At 42.7% G+C, this 20,773-nt stretch overlaps 1 protein-coding gene across 3 annotated transcripts in view; it reads right to left on the reverse strand.

The window, feature by feature from the left end:
- The window catches only part of agbl4 (AGBL carboxypeptidase 4), a 357,025-nt gene that overhangs the window by 22,658 nt on the left and 313,594 nt on the right, over positions 1–20,773 (reverse strand). For all 3 annotated transcript variants that reach the window (XM_085398442.1, XM_085398440.1, XM_085398439.1), the window contains 3 exons: positions 15,542–15,631; positions 13,828–13,942; positions 11,667–11,778 (listed from right to left, as the gene is read on the reverse strand). In XM_085398442.1, coding sequence (XP_085254568.1) covers positions 11,667–11,778; positions 13,828–13,942; positions 15,542–15,631 — 317 coding nt within the window. The remainder of the gene's footprint in view (positions 1–11,666; positions 11,779–13,827; positions 13,943–15,541; positions 15,632–20,773) is intronic.

The following is a 20,773-nucleotide window of genomic DNA, read 5'->3' on the forward strand; positions in this document are numbered from 1 at the left end:
GCCTCTTCCCAAACCCCAAACACATACACGTTAGTTTATCTGACAGCTGGCTGTATAAACATCGACATGGGTGTGGATTGATGTCCGTTTCTGTGTGTTAACCTTGCGATGAATTGGCTCACTCTAGCTGCGATGGCTCCTTTCCCCCCATGACCTCAACAACATAACGTAATGCATGTAGAGATTATTAATCTGCAGCAACTTAATTTTAGAGTAAAAAACAAACCATGCCCCAAAGTACACAAAGTATACTGACTGCCTTTTCTAGATTCCTTTTGCCAATTTATTCTGGAGACTGAAAGCGAGCCCACAGACTCATGGAAGAAAAAGCTGAGCTTCAGGAACACTGTAAAGAGAGAAGTTGAGTTACCTGACTCACATATTCATGTTCACAAAGTGAGACAACCAGATAATCCTGATAAATCTATAAGCGCTATAAAGCTGTGTAATAACTCTTCATTCTGTGACAGGTGAACACACCTGTCAGGCATATGATCCCACACATATTTTTGTATTATACCTTCATGCCGTTGTTTTCCTTAGATTTATAGTGTACATATTATTCTCCCCAAAAGGAAGGAAGCTGTAATCGGTTCTGTTTGTCTGTCTTTCTGTTTGTTAGTTAGCAGGGGGAGTTAGTTATCTTGTCTATTGATCTATCACCTTCAGTTCTATCATTTCAATGCTCTAATCTAAACCCACATGGTTGCCACATGCTACAAAGGTCTCCTTCGCACTATATTGTGAAGGACACTAAAAAAGAGGCAGTAACAGCCATGGCACCCCCACAATGTCATGTCCATGCTTAATACAATGTTCAGCTAATGCCCTGCCAATCAAACTGAGACGGTTCTGAAGGCCCCACCAGTGTGATTGATGCTTCAATTAACAACCCGCTCTGACCTCCAAAATTGTTCATTTGAAATTGTAATTAAGCAATTAGGGGCAATTAAGAAACAGAGACTACTGAAAAAAAGTCAGAAGACAATTTGAGAGTGCGAGAGAGAGAAACAGAGAGTGAGCGAGTGTCCAAATGAAACCTCTCAGAGAGAAACAAAAGCCGCAGAAACTCCAGGGAACTCTCAACTTGCGGTGAACTTGCAGTGGCGGAAAACAGTTTAGTGTAAAACCTAGAAGGTCAAATGAATGAATTTTGTCAGACAAGTACTTATCTGCTGCATATTAATTAGAGCAGGGTGCGGGGGTGCGATGAGGGCCGTAAATGCTGGGCTTATCTTTACACGGAAAGGAAAAAGGAGCTGATTGAAGCAGGATTACAAGCTCCTGAATAAAGCTCTTGGCATCAGCAGCATACCTTTTGGGGAGAAGGGGAACTGCTGCTTGTTCAGGAGAAAAAAAGTTAAGTCTACTAGCATAATGCATTTTATCCCACATTAATTATCCAGTATAACACCTGTGGGAGGACTGTTGTGCATTTTTCTGTCTGCAATATGGCAGTATATGAAGCACTGGCAGTTACAAAGAAAGGGACGTTGCTAGCCCCTTTGACAAGTTCACAGCTGATTCATTCAAAAACAATGAAGGGACTTTAAACGTGAGCTCAGGGGCGGAAAAATAAAGCTAAAGAAGAGACCTGAGTCTGGCTCCAACAGAAGCCACTCCTCCTGTTAAACTATACAGCACAAGTAAGCGTGATGCAAGCAACTGGAGATAAAGTATCTGAATTTCAGGAGCAGGACCACGCCTCCAAACACGCTCCTCCCGGTTCTCATCTATATATGTTCCCCCAGTTCTACAAGCTGTTTGTTCTCGTTTCCTCCCTCCCATTTTCAATTCTTTAACGTCTTCACTTCTACTTAGTACATGGGGATCTGCCAGGCCCGGGAGCCGCTGCCAGTCCCCTTCGAGGCCTTCCCCAAACCACAGTTCATGTCCAAGCCATTCACCTTTACCTACTAAAACCCTGTCAAGCCTCAAATGAGGACGTGGGCCCAGCGAGTGAAATAAATACCTTAAATAAAATGGTGCAAAAAAAGATTTTGTTCTAGCCAAACCGTTAGCAAGTTGCTAGTAGTTGTCGCTGTGAGAAATTGGTCACAAACGAGTATGTAGCACAGCACTGAAAACCTCTTTGAGATTGGTCTTGTTGATAACAGATTGCCGAGTTGCCTGTAGTTTGGATGGAAGATGCTAATCGCTCTCTGAGCAGAAACAGATGATTTGCTTTCAAAGTAAAAGTTGAGTCTTAGCGCTGCAACCAGCTTTTTTCAAAAGCCACAGCTCAGTTTGAAGGCATCACGTCTCTGGTTCTGACTTGTGCGGCATTTTCACCACCACTTGTAAGGAAGTTTGCAAGTGTTGACAAGTCGGCATCCTCCATGCAGGCTACAGACAGCCGCTGTAATCTGCTAGCAATCACGAGGAGATCTGTGATGCAGCATCTTCTTTGCCACCAATTTCACTCAATGACAGCCAGCAGCCTCCAGCAACCTTTCCTCAAATGGTCTAGGAATATACATTTTTCCTGGAGGTTGCTAGGGGGTCAACAACCAACCTCTAGGCCTCTGTGACTGAAGCCTAATTTCCATCTTCAGAGATTTAAACAAACCGCGGATTTATCAGGAGCTTGGATACTTTGATTGTTAGTTGGATTCTGACCAGACTGCTAACTTTCTGCTAGGTGTCATCTAGAAACACCTATTGGCTGCGTCTGTTTTATGTAAAATGGGGTCCACAAACCAATGAGAGATGTTTCAAAAAACCACTATAGGAAACAATCACCAGCAGTCTCTGTTTGCGGTGTATTGCATACTTCTTCAAAATGTAGAGGCCTCCTGTGCTTACATATATCTGGATACGTCCACCCATCCATTCTTTTCCGCTTATCCAAGCGAGGGAAGTCTGGAAAGATGGTCAGTCTGCCACAGGGTTAACACAGACAACCATTCAGACCTATGGGCGATGTCGAATCATCAGCTAACCTAACCCCACAAACTACATGTCTTTCAACTGTGAACGAGAGAGAAACCACGCAGACACGGGGTCAGCTAGATCCTGGATTCCAACACAGGACCTTATCGAATAAACCAGTTTACTTGATAGGTCTTTCCAGAAAATGGTCACTTCCAAACCCAAGTCAGGTGGCAAAATCAATTCCTAACAGCATATTTTCTATGAAGAAGGCACTGTTCTATTATGGAACCAAGTTAGCGTTAAATATTCTTGCCGGGGAAAGTTTCCCGCATGAAAGGAATTAACATAATGACACTTAAACAGTGTAAAAGTCTAACCCTTATTTCATTAGTTAGAGGAGCTGATTCAGGTCACAGGGGCACATGGTTAGTGACCCACTAATGATGTAGAAGTGACAGAACATGGCAGATGGCATGACCTGCTTCATGGATGAGAGTAAATGACACAAAACTCTGCCACCGTCTGTCTCCATCTATCTGATTTTCTCCTCTCTCCTTCGCCCTCTCAGTCTGCATCATGCTCTCAAATTGATGGTGGTATTTGTCTGTTTATGAACACAGAGGTGACTTGTAATCAGGCTGAACGGGCACAGGCAGCTCTCTGCTTCAGCCCTTTTAGTGTCACATAAGCTGTCACATCTGTTGGGAGGGCTTGCCAGGAAAGCACAGGAAGGGGAAGCGAAGGAGCGTAATAGGTACAGAGAGGAAAATGTGATAAGAAAAGAGAGCAAGAGGGGAGCCGCAGAAAAAATAATCTGAAATATTATGTTAAAAATTAAGATAAGGTAAAATCCTTTGAACTAAGTTGCGAAAAATCGCATAAAAATCGCCAGAGTATGAGAGCTTCATCTGTATCTTCCTGTGAAAAGCAGACAATTCAGCTTCCAACGGAGGGAGAATAAAGAGTGGGATGTTGGAGGAATAGAAACGACGCAGGGATGATGGGGAAAAATTGGCCGTAAATCTCAGAAATGGATCAGAAATGGTTGGCTGACACCAGAGGACGTTTTAACACACACAGAGAGAGGGGAGGGAGAAGACAGAGAGGCGAAGAAAAAGACAAATAGATGTGCAAACCGCACACACAGGTCGCTAACTTCACACATAAGGCGATTCTGACCGTTGAACAAAAGAGACAGATGTGGAAAAAGAGAGTGTGGAGCAGTCAGTGTAGAAGAAGTAGGGCATTAGGGAGGATTTCAAGGTGCAAAATCAATCTGGATGCTGTGACAGGACCTAATACGTTTGTTTCGGGGAGAAAATTAATTTTCTAATATTAAAAAGGTCAAAAATAAGCCAAAGCAACAATGACCTCTTTGTCATCCTTAACAAATTATCCAAAATGGCAACGTCAGATTGGTGGGGATACATCGGCCAGTGCTTCTGGTAATCAGCCAATCAAAAAGAATTCTTCTCCTGCTTTTGATAAATGAGCTGGAAAAGCAACGCTTTAGGAAGGATATGGGTCCATTTGTTTCTTTGGTCTCTTCTCTTCCCCCCCCTCCCTCTCCATTTCTCTATTTTCAAAACAAACAACAGGGTAGCTTGGGAACAGATTATAGCTCCTTGCATCACTGACTCTTTCAGCCATTTTCCCTGCTGACCAATGTTCAGCTGCAGATGGTAAATGATGGAATTTTCTGAAACAGTCTGAGCAAATATGCCTTGAGATGGATGGAGGGAAAGTTTACAAGCAGCTTATAAGCAAATGCTTAGGTCTCATTCGCACATGGGCTTTACTCGATTACATTTACTACGTCAAAAAACACAAAACACACACGCACAGATGCATATGAACAATTACGACTGGAAGCAGTGATGTATCACCAGCTCATCATCTGCTCCTGTGGCTTTAATAGGAACAAACCCTTACACTATTATAAGAATACAAAATGAGCATCTTAATGTGGTCCTACACATTCTGCACCCACGAGTATGCGAGGGTTTGCTTGTGTTTGAGCGATGCAAATTTTATCACCAGAGGGTGAACCCGAGGCTCCTGGCACCCCACCACACTACAGTCCTCCACCTATGTACGCACGTTTCAAGCTGATGCCAAGTGAACTTTGAAAAAATAAAAATAAAACAGGTCTCACTCCACCCTTTGCCCAGAGTAGGTAAAGGGTGGAGTGCCCACTCCGGGTCAGGGACGAGACCCTGCCCCAAGTGGAGGAGTTTAAGTATCTCGGGGTCTTGTTCACGAGTGATGGGAGAAGGGAGCGAGAGATCAACAGACGGATTGGGGCTGCAGCTGCAGTAATGTGGACGCTGTACCGGTCTACTGGTCGATCTACACCCCTACCCTCACCTATGGTTACAAGCTGTGGGTAGTGACCGAAATAACGAGATCACAAATACAGGCGGTGGAAATGGGTTTCCTCTGAAGGGTGGCTGGCCTCTCCCTTAGAGATAGGGTGAGAAGTTCGGCCATTCGGGAGGAGCTCAGAGTAGAGCCGCTGCTCCTCCACATCGAAAGGAGCCAGTTGAGGTGGTTCGAGCATCTGACAAGGATGCCTCCTGGGTGCCTCCTGGGCGACGTTTTCTGGGCATGTCCAACCGGGAGGAGGCCCCGGGGCAGACCCAGGAAACGCTGGAGAGATTACATCTCTCGGCTGGCCTGGGAACGCCTTGGTGTTCCCCCGGATAAGCTGGATAGGTGGCTGGGGGGAGGGAGGTCTGGGCTTCTCTGCTTGGGCTGCTGCCCCCACGACCCGGCCCCGGATAAGCGGAAGAAAATGGATGGATGGATGGAAAATAAAACAGGCAATTGAGTACACTCTCCGCGTCTAAGTAGGGACCTCTTTCCTGCTACCTTAGAAATATTAACCACACAAACTCCTAAAACAAATGGGAGTCTTTGACTGATTAATTGGCAACAATATTCCCTGTGCTACAATAAAGGGCACTTCCCAAAGACACGGCGAGCACACAAAAGATCCACACTGTCTCCACTGCACTGTGTGAAACTCCATCATTATGCCCAGCGAGACAGTTTGAAATTAGCAAAGCAGCATAAACAAGAGCACAGCGGTGATGACAGTGAAGGACGACGTGCACTTTTTGGAGTGATTATGATCGACGTTTATTGTTGGCTTAAATTTACTGATGTAAGGTTTGAGTTTTACCCCAGTAACAACCAGTCAGGTACATCCAGCTTGTGAGACCTCATCCCTTTGATTTTACTTCAGGAATCTGGTGAGACTTATTTTGATTCAATCATGTAAAGTGCGCCAAAGAAGTGCAGGTGTCTGATTCTCAGTGTGATCAGTAGTGACATTTAAAATCTCAGGCAGTAATTTAAATCAATACTGAACTAAAAAAACAAAAAAAACAACAACCAAACCAAAAAAAAAAAAAAAAAACTGAGCAAAGCCTTTGAGAACCTTTGGGCAGAAAGCTAAACTATCTTATTACAATCCTCTACAATGGAGAGAGAGATTGGTTTCTAATTAATCACCTGTCAACAAATTAACTGAAAATAATGTGTCACATTTTTATTGCCAATGTGTGAATAGAGCCTCAGTGTGCAACGCTAGCTTCTAATATCAACAAGCAACTGGCTCCTTACAGAAAGGTTACATTTTATCTACTTAAGCCAATTGAGCACGCAAATAGCGCTGGAAAAATACCTCAAATCTTGAATATAGTTCACACTCTTACACTGTTTGATATAATATACAGAGTAACATTAGTCACGTGCAGGGTCGAGATGTTGCCTACATTTCTTGGTCACAAATGGCTCAGTCACACTAGAGCGAAAATTAAACAGCAACCTCCTTGAAACAACGAAAAATCAGTGGTTGCTAATACCTGTTGCTAACAGCTGCAGTAAACAACCGGTCGCCCAGAGGTTGACCGTGCAACACCCTTAACATGGAGGCAACCACATTACTCGTTATGCGATTGCACAAGTCGCCTGGTGCAAGGCAACCTGTCTCCAAATAACTGTGGTCTGACTGGGACTGTCTGCAGTCACTCTCAGACAGATTAGTGAACGTTTTCAAATAATAACCATCTCGTTTATAACAGTTAATTTGAGTCAGTCGTGTGTAATGTGTGTTTTTGCAATAGGGAAGTCAGCTCTCCTTATATTCCTATATGAAGCCGAGGTTGGTGAGTATGCATGTCATTTTGCAGCTAAATTGCCATCCTTCAGCAACTCTGCCTGTATTTTGGGAAGATATTTCTGTTCTTGACAAAAGTTCATCACTGGAGTATTGCAAAAAAAATGCATAAAAATTGTCAACTTGATCCCATTTAATTGCAAAGTGATAGCAGACTCCATCCCCAAATGTTTGCAGCAGATGGCCCCGCCCCTTCCTGAGCCTGGTTCTGCTGGAGGTTTCTTCCTGTTAAAAGGGAGTTTTTCCTTCCCACTGTCGCCAAAGTGCTTGCTCATAAGGGGTCATATGATTGTTGGGTTTTTCTCTGTATCTATTGTTGTACGATCTACTGTACAATATAAAGCACCCTGAGGCAACTGTTGTTGTGATTTGGCGCTATATAAATAAAATTGAATGAATTGAATCTTTTACTGCATGCTACTGTAATTGTCTTTAAGTGATAAGTGACTGCGAGCAATCGCAGACCTGGTCCCCGTCTTCGAAGCAGCTTCAAATTGTGTTGGTGCTGCTGTCTCCAAGCACTGTTTTCTGTGACTGGAGCATAGTAAAAATGATGTCAGTAAACACACATCTCCTGGAGATCATACAGAAAAAATCGGCTGACAACCATTAGTTGTTTTTTAAATGCTGAGGAATTACAAACTGGGGTAAACAGTGTATTTGTTTATGTTTGATGAATAGATTATTTTAAAATGAAACATTCACTGCTTCGCTATATCTGCAAACACCTGTACACTTTGATTTAGTTTCCTCCACAGGAGGAATATTTAATCATCATTTTTATGCGGGCACTATTTCTTTGGGTGCAATTAATTTATTTCCCTCCCGCCAAACTGTTGCTGTTCAGTTTTTCTGCATTTATAGATCAATAAAAACAGTTACCAGAAACTGTGAGCTGGTTGATGGGACCTAAGTCTCTGATTTTCAAAACATCAGTTCTTGTTTAGGTCAGATTCTGCATAAACACGGGTGCGCTCCGAAAAGTGTTGAATTTCTCCATAAATATTAGTCAAATAAAAGTTTTCAGCCATCAGTGGTAATGCAGTGTAGATTGCTTCTGCTACAAGCTTTGATTTTAAATGGCACTTGTCTGGAAAGCTCCTTACAGTTATTGAAGTCATTGCCTGAACAGAACAAGGAAGTTATTTTACCAACAGAAAGCGAGTGTTGCTGCATTCACAATGACTGGGAATCACTTTGGAGTGACTAAGGTATGCGTCTCAAGAACGGTAGATGGAGTTTGAAGCTGAATGCTGGTAGGCTCCTTTGTGACTTTGAATTATGATGCCTTATGCATAGAAATGTGGGTGTTTAAAGAAGTAAAGAAGTCGTGGTGACACGGCCTTGGGGTCAGATTTATGTTCATAATGGCTCACAGCAACTTCAACCTGAGATGAGATAGAACTGTTAACTTGTTACACGACATTTCGATCTTCCATCGCAACATTTATTGGCTAATCGTTACTTTTTATGTCATGATGCTCATTTAAATGCATAAACTGCTTATGATAAACTACGCCCTGAAGTGGTGACTTATTGCCGCTGGCATATCTGGATTTGATCTTGAAATCCAGGTTTGAGACACATATTGGACTTTTGAATATAAGAAGAGGTCAACAAATTATCTACATGATGTTAGAGCTGTATTAGCAAACCACCCAAATTAGGCAAAATGCAAACAGAGATGTACACACAGAAAAAACAAAACAAAAGTCGACTTACATGTATCTGCTGCCATTTCAAAAGAAAAAAAGAGAAAAAAGTCTGTCTAAAAAAAAATCTTAGGGAATTTTTTTCTGTAAGTTCTGTAAGTAAGTCATCGTGTCACAGTATTTCGTTTGGGCCTGGGTTTGACTGCACCGTTGCAACACTTTCATTAGTTGCTTTTTTAGCCATTCTGTTGTAGATCTGCTGCTGTGTTTGGGAACTTTTTCATATTGCATGGCAGCATACATCTGACACTGAATGCCAGATGCACATTTGACTTGAATATTTTGGTATAGAGAGGTGTTCACGGCTGACTCTATGTCTTTAAGATGCCTGGGTCCACCATTCCTCCACCACCGTGCTTGACAGCTGGTATTAGGTGTTCGTGCTGACATGCTGTGTTTGCTTTTTGCTCTTAATCGCTGTGCATTATCTCCAAATATCTACAGTTTGGTCAGGTCCATACGAAGGAGTTCTTGTGATTTGTTCAGATGCAACTTTCTAAAGCTAAGCTGCACATGGTTTTTTTTTGTTGTTGTTTTTTAAGAGCTTTTTCCTGGCAATCTTTCTAAACATTAAAACTTAACATTTAACATGCTAACTGAAGCCTGAAGCCTGTAGAGTCTGATATAGCTTTACTGTGATGTCTAGTCCTGGGTTTATGTTAACACACACTTGAATACTCCAGACCTGCAAACTGCTAAAACTCCTGGTTTTATCGCGGTGCTTACACTCTCTGCTGATCACTTAATCAAGAGCATTAGCAGCGCTTGGTTGCACCTTACCTCAAGTCCTATGGTAATGGAATACTTCTTTTTCATAGGGCTCACTATATGTTCTCATGTCATGTCAAAAGTTGAAGCTGCAATTCCAGCAAACCTAAGTTCTTTGAATTTTGATGTTGGAGTTTGTTGTTATGAGTTGGAAAACTCGTTACCATTTAAAAGGTCATCTGTAGCCAGCAGACACTGTTAACATTACTGCAATTGCCCTGTGAAGGCATCATTATGAAAACCTGCACTCTTAACACCTTTTTAGACAGCTAACATGAAGCAGCGACATTAAAATGGCAAACCGGGGCTGCTGTTCAAACTGTTTTTAGTTTACTTGCTGTGACTCTGCAGTCCCTGAAAGCTGCCACCCACCTGTTTGACTGACGTGCTGAATTTGGGGGAACTGTACTGCAGTGCCTAATGTGCCAGTTGGATATTTTAAAGCTATACGATGATGAATATTCTACAGAACGGGCGAGCGTGGGTCAGGATATTTATGTTTAATTTATACTTTACAGCAAGCAAAGATTGTGTAATGTTAAGAGGGGCAATCAGTTATATTTTAGCGATTGCTCCTTTAGCGGCGGCTCAAACAGTCACTGATTAATTCAACAGTCTCTCAACTGCTTCCTTAATATGGTTTAAGTGTTATCAATGCTTAATTGTTTGGTAGTGTTATGAATAATCCAGATTCCCAGGTCTTCAAGCTTATTCTAGCTTTTGTATTTTAAACAAATAACCACGCAGAGTTACCAGCTAGTAAATGGACCACATACAGTATGCTAGCTTAGCCCAACTGTTCTGCTGTGGCTGCTGCTGCTCTCCTGTTAATGGAGTCCTCCAGCAGAGCCCTCCAACCATGGTAGCCTCATTAGACTCTATGCCCGCTGAGTGAGATGAGCATGAATGGAGGGCAGCAGCACAGGGCCTCCTGGCTGCAGAGTTGGCATCGAAACTGGCATCTGGGAGCCCCAGACATGAGTAGTGTGTCTGATTAACTGGCTGTGGCGAAAGAGAGACAGAACAGGAGAGGTTGCCCAAGCTTCCAAATTAACTCTGCAAGACTGAAGGCAATCATCGGGGAGAAGGGGGCTACAGCACGACAAGTGCTGGTGGATGGTTATCAATAGAAAAGGAGAAGGAATTCAAGTCTTCTGACCCGCAGGAGTGGACTCGGGAAACATATGGTCTAATTCTGTGATATCGACTGGGCTCTTCATTTACCCAGCAGTACTGCTACAATTAGCATATTTTATTGTAAAACAATCTTCCATTAATTGTATCTGCTTGAGAATGAATGTGTGCAAATGTGCTGAAAAAGACTCGGTATAGTATCTTTTTAAAAACGAAATGCATCTGACAGAGAATAAGAACGCGCGTTTCAGGATGAAAACACATTACATTCACTCATCCATGTTTCTAAGCAGTGCTGCAGTTTTGTGGCTGTTTGTTTGTGTACATTCTGTGTCTGTTTGCTCAGGCGAGTATGTGTGAGTATGTGTGTGAGTGTGTGTGAATGACAGGCATGAGTGGATCACCCTGCCATGACAGAGTCTATCGATCAGCGTGTCAGCGTCGAGGGAAAAGGTTAATCTGCCCGATGCCAGCCCCGCGCCTCACCCCATCTCTGGCCTGCCCTGCATCCCGCCCCAGCCTGCTCCCTCTCTTATCAGGATTAGAGGAGTGTACAAAAGGGCAGAGTATTCCCAGGACACACGCTGACCTTCAGTAATCCCACCAACCTGCCGCTCTGCTTATAATTAACATCAGGAACAAAGATGAAAAATCCCTAGCCTCCCTGTGTAGCGTTCCTCCAACTGAAAGTCTCAAAGTAGAGAAGGAAAAAGTTACAGTAGATTTAAAGACTGAAAGCACACAGTCTTGCTTCAGTAATATGTTTTGAATGGCCAGGAGAGCCTAGCTGACATTCTAGAGGTGCTGACTGGCCTCCTCATGCTCCCCAGCGCACACACCCTAAACACAGACTGGAGAAACATGCTGAACCAAGCAGGGAGAAAGAAAACTGTTCTTGGGCTCAGTAGACGCTACTGTGGAGAAGGAATGTTGAGCACATAACAGAGGACTGTGTCTGTTCGCGTGCATGTGTGTGTGTGTGAGAACACACTCACCGGGTCTTGGTTCATCTGCACTATGAGTTGTTTCACAGCGTGCAGTGTGGGGTGGGCCCACGGAGAGGGATCCTGCCAGTGTCGATTCAGGTCGAAGCCCATCAGAGAACACCTGTACACACAAGCATGCGCGTGCACGCACACGCACACACACACACACACACACACACACACACACACACACACAGATAATGGAAAATCAAATGCGGTTTGCCTTACAAATGACTAAAGGCACCTTGTGGCCACAAACGGTGCAAAGTTGCACTTGCTCAAAGCTTAAGTTTAAAAGTGACCTCTTGTCTTTTTTATACAGTTCTTCACTAATTAAAAGATGGTTTTAGTATCACATGCTGAGACTGCCGCGTTATAAAAATGATATAAAAAAAAAAAGCATCCCTGTGCCTGAAATCACTTCCTTACTTAAATGACTGAGTAATTTCTTTAAAACATTCAGGATATCAGGTTTGTAAATTGTCATCTTTTTTCTTTTTTTCAGCACTTTGGTTTCTTTGTAAAAAGCTCCAAATATACAAACACGGAATAAAAGATGGAAGCAGCATCAGTGTAAATTGTAAAATGTGTAAACATGCATTCTTTTTAATGGACAGCAGGGGGCGACTTCACTGTTTGCAAATAGGTTTTGACTGTACACAAAACAGCCCTCGACTCCTTGCCTCTGTGACCTCAGTAAATACATTTCTGATGACTTTAAGGGCTTTTTCACTTTTTACTGAATAAAACTATTAAAGTTATAAAGGAGGATCGTAAAGTGCATTCTCTAACTAACTATTTATCAGTCACAATTCATTAGCCAATCAGCTTGTGGTGTCCTCGGTTTCACTGTATGGTTGCAAAACACCAACGCTCAGCTTGAGGGCTCTGTAACCAGTGGGTGGCGTCACGATGGCTATCTTTCTACTACGAGTATACTAGCATTTATTGCACACTCGAAATTCAAATCCTCTAATAAAAGGGCAGCTGCTAAATATGATGCCCTACATAGTAAACTGAGATTGATTCAGGACAGAAAAATGTAGGCCACAAATTCTTACTCGATTCAGCTCGGCAAGTGTTTGAAGAGAGGAAAAAAATCCTTGCAACAAATACACATGATGCATTATTGGTAAGAAACAGTAGACGCATTAGAAGCAGACTGGGAATGAGGGAAGTGCCTGAACTTGTAATCAAAGTCCGGCTGACCGGCAGCTGAACCACGGATGATGTGGCACGTGCCCCAAACATTAGGCTGCTGTGGCGCCCAACCTTATAGTGTTACCAGGAGTGTCAAATTGCCATAATGGGATGCTTACATCTAAATATGCGCCCTAATCTGCTGTGCTTTGTGACATGTCGATCTTTGACATTTGCTAAAGCCAGTGATAATGACACAGGAGTTACTGATACTGCAGGGCAACTGAGCAACGCAGCCAGCCATGAACAAAATACTCATCCCAGGTTAACTGCAATTGATTATTTGCTCTGCATGTATCCATTTCAGTCTGCTCTCCACTGTGTCCTGCTGAGGTAGCTGTGTGGTTTCTGTGTATGCGTTCTGTGTGTCTGTGTCCACGGATGAGGACTATAACTATTCACCTACTGTCAATATGCTGGTTATCACCACTCAGTGCAAAAACAAGCCAATGACAATAGCCTGAACCATCACCAGTCGCACTGAATGGTATTACTGAGATTGTCACTGTGGGAAGCAACTAAAGAATCCCTGCACATGTATTTTGGGGACAGGGGCAAGGCACCACCACTAGATGGCGTTCACAAACACAGTGGGAGTGTGTTGCATATCTTGGTGAGCATTAGTATTCTGAGGGCTGAGCCTATTAAGTAAAAGGCAATTATGAAGAAGGGAATGAGAGGAGAGGAAAACAGAGGAGAGGAGGATGCCCACAGAGCTGCAGCAGCAGTGTTAAAGACAGAGTGGAGGAGAGGATGGACAGAGAGACAGGCAAAGAGAACAGCCCTACAGCCAAATACTATCTTCTAACAAATGCACTGCTGTGAGCTATATGAATTCATTAAGCTCTCTAAAGGTGGAGTTAAGAGGATATAACCCCACAGAGTGTGATACAAAACCATGTAATGTGTGAGTTCTACTTAGTGTAGGGACGGTTTAAAATTAAGAATTAAAACATGCACATTTGTGTACCTGTAATTGCCCAGGTAGACTCCGTCGGGATTTAGCATGGGGACTATCTTGAAGATCACATGATCTCTCAGGATCTGAGCAACAGGGTGGTGGCTCACCAGGAAGTCAATCACACCTATGAAACACAGGCACACACACGGAGGAAAATAGACTTGAAAAGAAAACCAAAGGCAGGCTGGCAGTTAATTGAGTTTTGAGAAACAAAAGGAGAAGGAAGGACAGCGAGGGGCATCATCAGAATCGAGGGAGGAATAGGAGACGTCAAGCCTAAATCGATACAAATGGAATGGAGCTGACGGCGCTGGAAAAACAGACACACGGCGGACTAAAAGCCAGCTCATCTGATCCATGATAATGCATATGCACACTGAGATAGATAGATAGATAGATAGATAGATAGATAGATAGATAGATAGATAGATAGATAGATAGATAGATAGATAGATAGATAGATAGATAGATAGATAGATAGATAGATAGATAGATAGATAGATAGATAGATAGATAGATAGATAGATAGATAGATAGATAGATAGAGAGAGAGAGCACACTTTACCTTTCCTTTTCAGTCCCATTACCTATAAACAAAGGAACCCAGCAGGAGCTAACCTGACCACTCTGAGCCGATGGAAAGGAGCAACAGAGCCATTAAATCTTGCTAAAAGACAATTTCCCAAAGGTTCCTAGTTTTTCAAGATGCTTTATTAGTTTTGAGTTACCAGAGCTCAGGAGCAAAGACACCACAACACCACTGTATTTCAGGACTATAGTTCGAGTTGTTATAGAGAAATATAGGCTCAGGTATCTCTTCTGTTAAGTTTCAAGCATATTATACTCAGGTGCAAGGTCAGAATTATAATTCCTTTGTAAGTGTGAAAGGACAGACTGCTCATCCCTTTTCATTACATATAGTTTCCAGACAATATCAGAGATGTGTTATTACTGATCACATGTTGAGCTTTTTTTTTAGCACGATGAGCTAGTCTGTTAATTAGTCTGGTTTAATGGTTTGTTTTGCCTCTATCCACAGCACAGGCAGCCTGTGTGCAGTCCAGATCTGTCTGGAAGCATTTAGTGTTTTATGAAATGAAAAATACAACAAGAGGAGCAGACAAGACCATTGAGATGACAACAACAGCATTTCTCATTTCCAACATTTGACATGTTTACGTTGCACCTTTATTTAAATGTTTACATTTTACACTGTGTCTCAACTTTTTTTTGCAAATGTGATTGTGCTACATTTAACATGTTTGGAAAGAATTTTCCAGTTTGAAAAAGGCTAATGAGGTATAATGTAATAATAATGTAATCTCAGCTGGAGATCAGACATTTTGGTACTCTTGATATTTGTTTTTCTGAGGCTTGTGATAATTTGGTAAACGGGCTCTTTAATAGAAATAAAAAGTTTAAAAAAAATTAAACAAACGAAAGATCTTTAAACAAGGATTTTGAGCCGTTACATCATCTGGAGAAACCACGGATTATAAAATAAATCTTCATTTTTTTCATTTCATTTTCAGGGCGTGCAACGATGATTTTGAATTTTTGAAAAAGTGATGTAAAACATGAGTCAACAGTATCAATAAACATCCTGGTTACTAACAGCAAAATGTATACGTACCGCATTGTGCAGTGCATGCTGACATACGCTGCTGTGCACACAGGTGAGTGGTTCTGCATTTGAATCAATGACCTCCCATTAAAACTTTACCTTGACAAATAAACGAGGCGGGAGACTCTCCGGGGTGAACGCGGGCGGTGAGAAAGACCAGCTTCTTCTCCCGTTCTGCACTCATGTGGTCTAAACAGGGGTAGTCAGAGGAGTTGGCGAGGAGGAGAAGAAAGGTAAAGACAGGGTACCAGAGGGAGAAAGAGGTGGTGCTGTTAATGCATAAAATTCTAGCAGACCTTTAGAGCAACTCCAAAAACGTATTCTCGGACACAAAATAACAATTGAGAGTTGGTATTAAACTTAGATATACATGTAACCCATAAAAGTCCGGTGTGAGAGGTTGGGTCAAAACACAGGCTGACCTCACAGTCTATTTTCAGCCAGATACACATGAATCAATCATCAAACCAACACACGCCACAGAATATTCAATAGATAAGGTGAATTATACATCTATAGGGTCAGGCTCTGCTTGCAACAGGTGTGACCTGATAGAGGTCTTCTTTGAGTTAAGACTTCAGGCTTGCTAAGGAATTCTCTGTGGCTCGACGCTCCACACATACTCCTTGGAGATGTTGTTGCACAGATGTGTTTGACTTTTCTTGAGCTTTTCCGCTTTACTGGTGTATTTTTGCACACACAAGGACCACTAAACCTTTTGAGGTTAAACATCAACATCATATTTCTTCATACCAGTGTGAATGACTATATTCTAATCATCTCAAGCATGATTGCATTACTAATATTGAAAACTAAGCAACATAAAGCTAAATAACATAAAAAAGCCAAACAGGATTTATTCATTCAAACCACAAAGGTTAAAGTTTCGCTGTTTTCTTGGCTCGTGTTTCTCTTCTAATCTGCTGTTGCTAATGGATGAAAGTGATTGCGAGCTTCATTGCGATACACAAACTTAATATCTTATCGATTCTTCCACCTCTTCTGCTGAGCACAGAAAATGCTAATTAGCAACAGGGTATGCACCTTTCCTTCTCTTTAATTCCAATTTAACCTCAGAGCAATGAGTGTGTGCTTCTCTGCGTGTGGGAGCACACGCGTGTCTGTCTGAGGAGTTTGGAGTCGTAAACAAAAAAAGCATTGTTCCATTTAAGCACTCTGCCTCTGATTTTATTTCGCTTTTTCCTCCCTCTGCCCTTCACAGAGACAAATGGCTTTGCCATTCAGGAGTCTCCGCGGAGCGGGGCAGGGCGTTTGTTGTAAATGTGAGTGCTTGCGGTTTCGCTGGCCGCTGGGTGCTCGGTGTCTGTGAAATTCCATCACTTACAAATTCTACTTTGGCCTCGACCCCGGGCCACCGTGTAGGCTCCAGAACCAAGAGCACAGCCATCGCACACACTCAGATACACACACTCACTGTACAGTGCAAAGCTGCAATCAGAAAAGGGAAAAAGGCACACAGCCATTTTCCCTACAGTAAAACCAAGAACCCAGAAAGTTGTGAGCCAAACTGGAGGCAGCTGCCAAGGTCCCGACTGTCTGGGAATTCAACCATCATAGCCATGCTACATTTAGTCTCAGTGCTAGTGTGCCCTTGCTGCTTCATCAAAACAATCTCTTCCAGCAGGCTCCTGGAGCTTACAATGGATGTACTGTTTATCCCACATCGTTCTGTGAGTATCTGTGTGTATGCGTGTGTTTGCTCGTGTGTGTGTGTGAGACTATGTCTCCTCAGGGCTCTCACAAATGCTCCCCAAGTAGTTGTTGTGTTTATGTGTCTGTATCTCTGCATTCCTCTGTATCTGACTGTGCGCAGCCAAGCACTGTAGCACAAAATTAAGTCCCACTATTCCATAGGCACACTGACACCCGCAGGGAACCTGGAGGATACAAGCACCACAGCTAGGTTATACATAAAAGGAAATCGGGCCGAGGTGTGTGTCGCACAAAGGTAACACAAAGGTTAGGGTCAAGTTTCGTTTGAGTGTCGAGCATAGTTGTGCAGAAGCGTCTCCTGACCTCAAGGTGTCAGTAGAGATCAGCAGCCGGGTGGCTGTGGAGCGAGACTGGAAGAGCAGCTTGGAAGACACGAGGAAAAGAGAAAGAGAAAGAAAGGTAGCTTTCTCAAGGCGTCACAAATGATCTCATTCGCCTTTCTGGAAAAATCTTTTTGTTTGTCTTTGCTGACAGTTCTCAGGAATCAAAGTACAAACAGAGAACATTCCTCCACCAATGAATGCTTTTCCTCAAGAGTAGGAAACGTCAAACTAGCATCACTCTCACTTCAGTTGTTTGACAAGCCAAAATGGTTTTTTTGAAACTATAGTTTTATTACAAAGCTGATATAAAAGAAATATAAATCATCAAATAATATAGACATGACAAGTTGGAACCAGCAGGTGACATTATATTTTGCCATAACTCATTAACTTAAGGATTAATGAGTGCAAATATCTGTAAAAACTGACAGCTGATTGACCGATTTAGTAAACATTTCATAACTATTCTGGGTTGAATTCAAAATCATGGCCAAAAATGGTGATACTATATAAACACACGGATAGTTTTGTCCTCTGTGTCTCATGTTGGCACTCACAGATCAGCCACATGCAGGGGGAAAAAAAGAGGGGGTTTGCTAATTTGCCAAACCAAAATATACATAGCCATAGCAAATGACCACACAGTGCTGGAAATAAGAAACATAAGCATGTGTTAGGATGAGACGGCTGGTGCGTCTTCAACATGAGAGATGTTTCCATTATGCATTGGTTAGAAATGAATATGTCGGAGGGTTTGGACAAACCATTAGAGAGGCAAAGTTGAGATGATTTGGACATATGATGAAGGAAGGCATGCAGGGGGTCGGTGTGACGTAAGGAGGATGATTCTGTCCCCTAACAGGAGCAGCCCAAAGAAGAAGAAAAAGTAAACAATTATTTTACATATTATGTCACGAGTGGTTTTATTATTGTTGTTACTATTGTTATTCACCCCAGCTGGTCGTGGCAGACGGCCGCCCCACCCTGAGCCTGCTTCTGCTGCAGGCATCTTCCTGTTAAAAGGGAGTTTTTCCTTCCCACTGTCGCCAAGTGCTTCTTCATAGTGGTTGGGGTTTCATATCTGCTATATAGCGCCTTGAAGTGACCGTTGCTTTGATTTGGCGCAATATAAATACAACTGAATTGGATTACATCAATTACCTGCAACTAGTTTAACCATAGTTATTTATTTGGCCTTTTTAATGCGTATATTTCTTTATATATAGTATCTATTTAAGTGTATTAAATTTAGTATCATATTGACTCTACTTATTATATAATTGTATTTGTACATCAGTGTTGTGATTTATGTGAAGTGCTGTAATTGTGATCTATCAAAATACAGCACCTACATATGTTAGCGATCCATCAGGCGCCGTTTTTGTGACGTAAATTCTTCATCCCGCCATGGAGACGTGGTCGAGTGCCTACACGTGAAAGGTTATGTTTCTCAATTACGAATCTCTTTAATTTTAACTTCACGGCTCCACTGGCCTGTCACAACAGCTCAGAACATGACAAAAAAAAATCTAAGAGTTAGGTGAGAACGAGAATGGAGGCGTACGCTACAGTGAGAGGGAGGCGGCTGAGCAGGGGGCGGAGGGGGAGTTGACAATGAGTGAGTGAAGGCAGCGGAGGCAAAATTTATGCCCACGCTACCAAATCAAAGAGCTCCCTCAGCATATTTCTCACCTGCCAAAGTCACGAGCCGCACTAACTGCACATTACCGCTCATTCTCTCGCAGCTCGCCAGGAGGAAATAAAAAATTAAAGGATGTCAAACTATGATCAGCTCTGATAAATATGGAAATTACCAGCGAGAAGGAAAGTGCCAGTGAAAAACAACATAAATCTAATGGATTCTGAAGGTCAGCCCTGATTGTGCTGGTCAGCTCTTTCTGTGACAGCAGGCTCGGGAACTTGGGATTCAGTCTCATAAGTTGTGACGTGATGTAATTAACTGAGATCTTCTTCATCGTTCTTCTTCGGCGGGTACAAAGGAAGCCCCGTCAAGACCTTCTGGAAGACATGGCATATATTTAAATACATTTACCCTTTTTTAAGACTAAATTTGATTCAGGGAGATAGAGGTAGACTTAGCTTGTGCTTTAATATTATTGATGTCCAAACTTTCTGACGTAAAAGGCACTAAACTGTGACTATCCTCACTTTACTGGACCCTAAATAGCATCTTTGGTTTTATATTAAAGCAGATGAAATATGGAATATCTAAACACTTTGGCACACTGCGGGGAGGGATAATGTGCTCCTGCATATACTGCAGCCCTTTTCCATATACACAGTTTTTAAAAAAGCATATTATACACCAAGTCTCCAGACCAAGGCCTCCCTATTTCTCTTCCTCCCCCCCTAACTCTGCTCTGTGGATTTTACACTGTAATAAATTAGCCTCTCTTTGGTGAGATGGCAACAAGACACGCTTGAAGCTCTGCTTGGTGTGTCATGTTGAGGATGGGCGCGAGCTGTAAATTGTCACTGGCGTTGAATTTATACAGAGCCTTGGGATGAGCTGCGGTGCTGTATACTGCCCAGCTGAGTGAGACCCAACAAGCATCAAAGCTTTGTGCTTCTTCACCCCCAGCCCACTCCACCTGCTGACACCACCCCTCTGCCACCTCAAGGACAACCGGAGAGACAGAGAGAGGAAGAAAAAGAAAAAGCGGAGACAGAGAGAGATGGCGGTGTGTGCTGAAGAGCAGAGGGCTCTAAAGTGATAAGAGTTTTATGATGCTGTTTTCTTCCCCAGGAATTGACCAGGTCCGCGACTTAAGTTCTGTGTATGTGCATGTGGGTGTGTTTGCGCCTGTAGGTGCTCGAGAGCCTGTGGCGTGTCTCAGATTTATTCATCTCATATTATTGTGGGGAGGCAGGGGTACCGCCAAGGCCTCCCCACACATTAATAAAGCATCCCCTGTCGCTTCACACACCACACATTACACAGCTAAACTCTCAGAGAGGTGAGAAGGGGTGGGAGAGGGAGCGGAGGAGAGACGCCTAAAGGAGGAAAACAGTATGAACGTTACTAATTGTCATGAAAATAGGAATCCTGGTGTTTTCTCTGAACAGACAAAGAAATGAAATCTACAGAGTGGAGGATATTTACACAGACAGGTGTGAGGACGGAAACACAGAGGACGACTGGAAAGATAAAAGGAGAAAGGACGGTGAGGGGGAGACAGAGAAGCAAACAGACAAGAGGCGAAGAGGAAAACAAAGAGAAGCCAAAAACCAGCAAAACAAACACAAGAAACTT

The sequence above is a fragment of the Rhamphochromis longiceps genome, linkage group LG23, assembly GCF_057381845.1.
Source record: "Rhamphochromis longiceps isolate RC_006_pf linkage group LG23, R_longiceps_female_GT1.1, whole genome shotgun sequence".
NCBI classification, from domain to species: Eukaryota; Metazoa; Chordata; class Actinopteri; order Cichliformes; family Cichlidae; genus Rhamphochromis; species Rhamphochromis longiceps.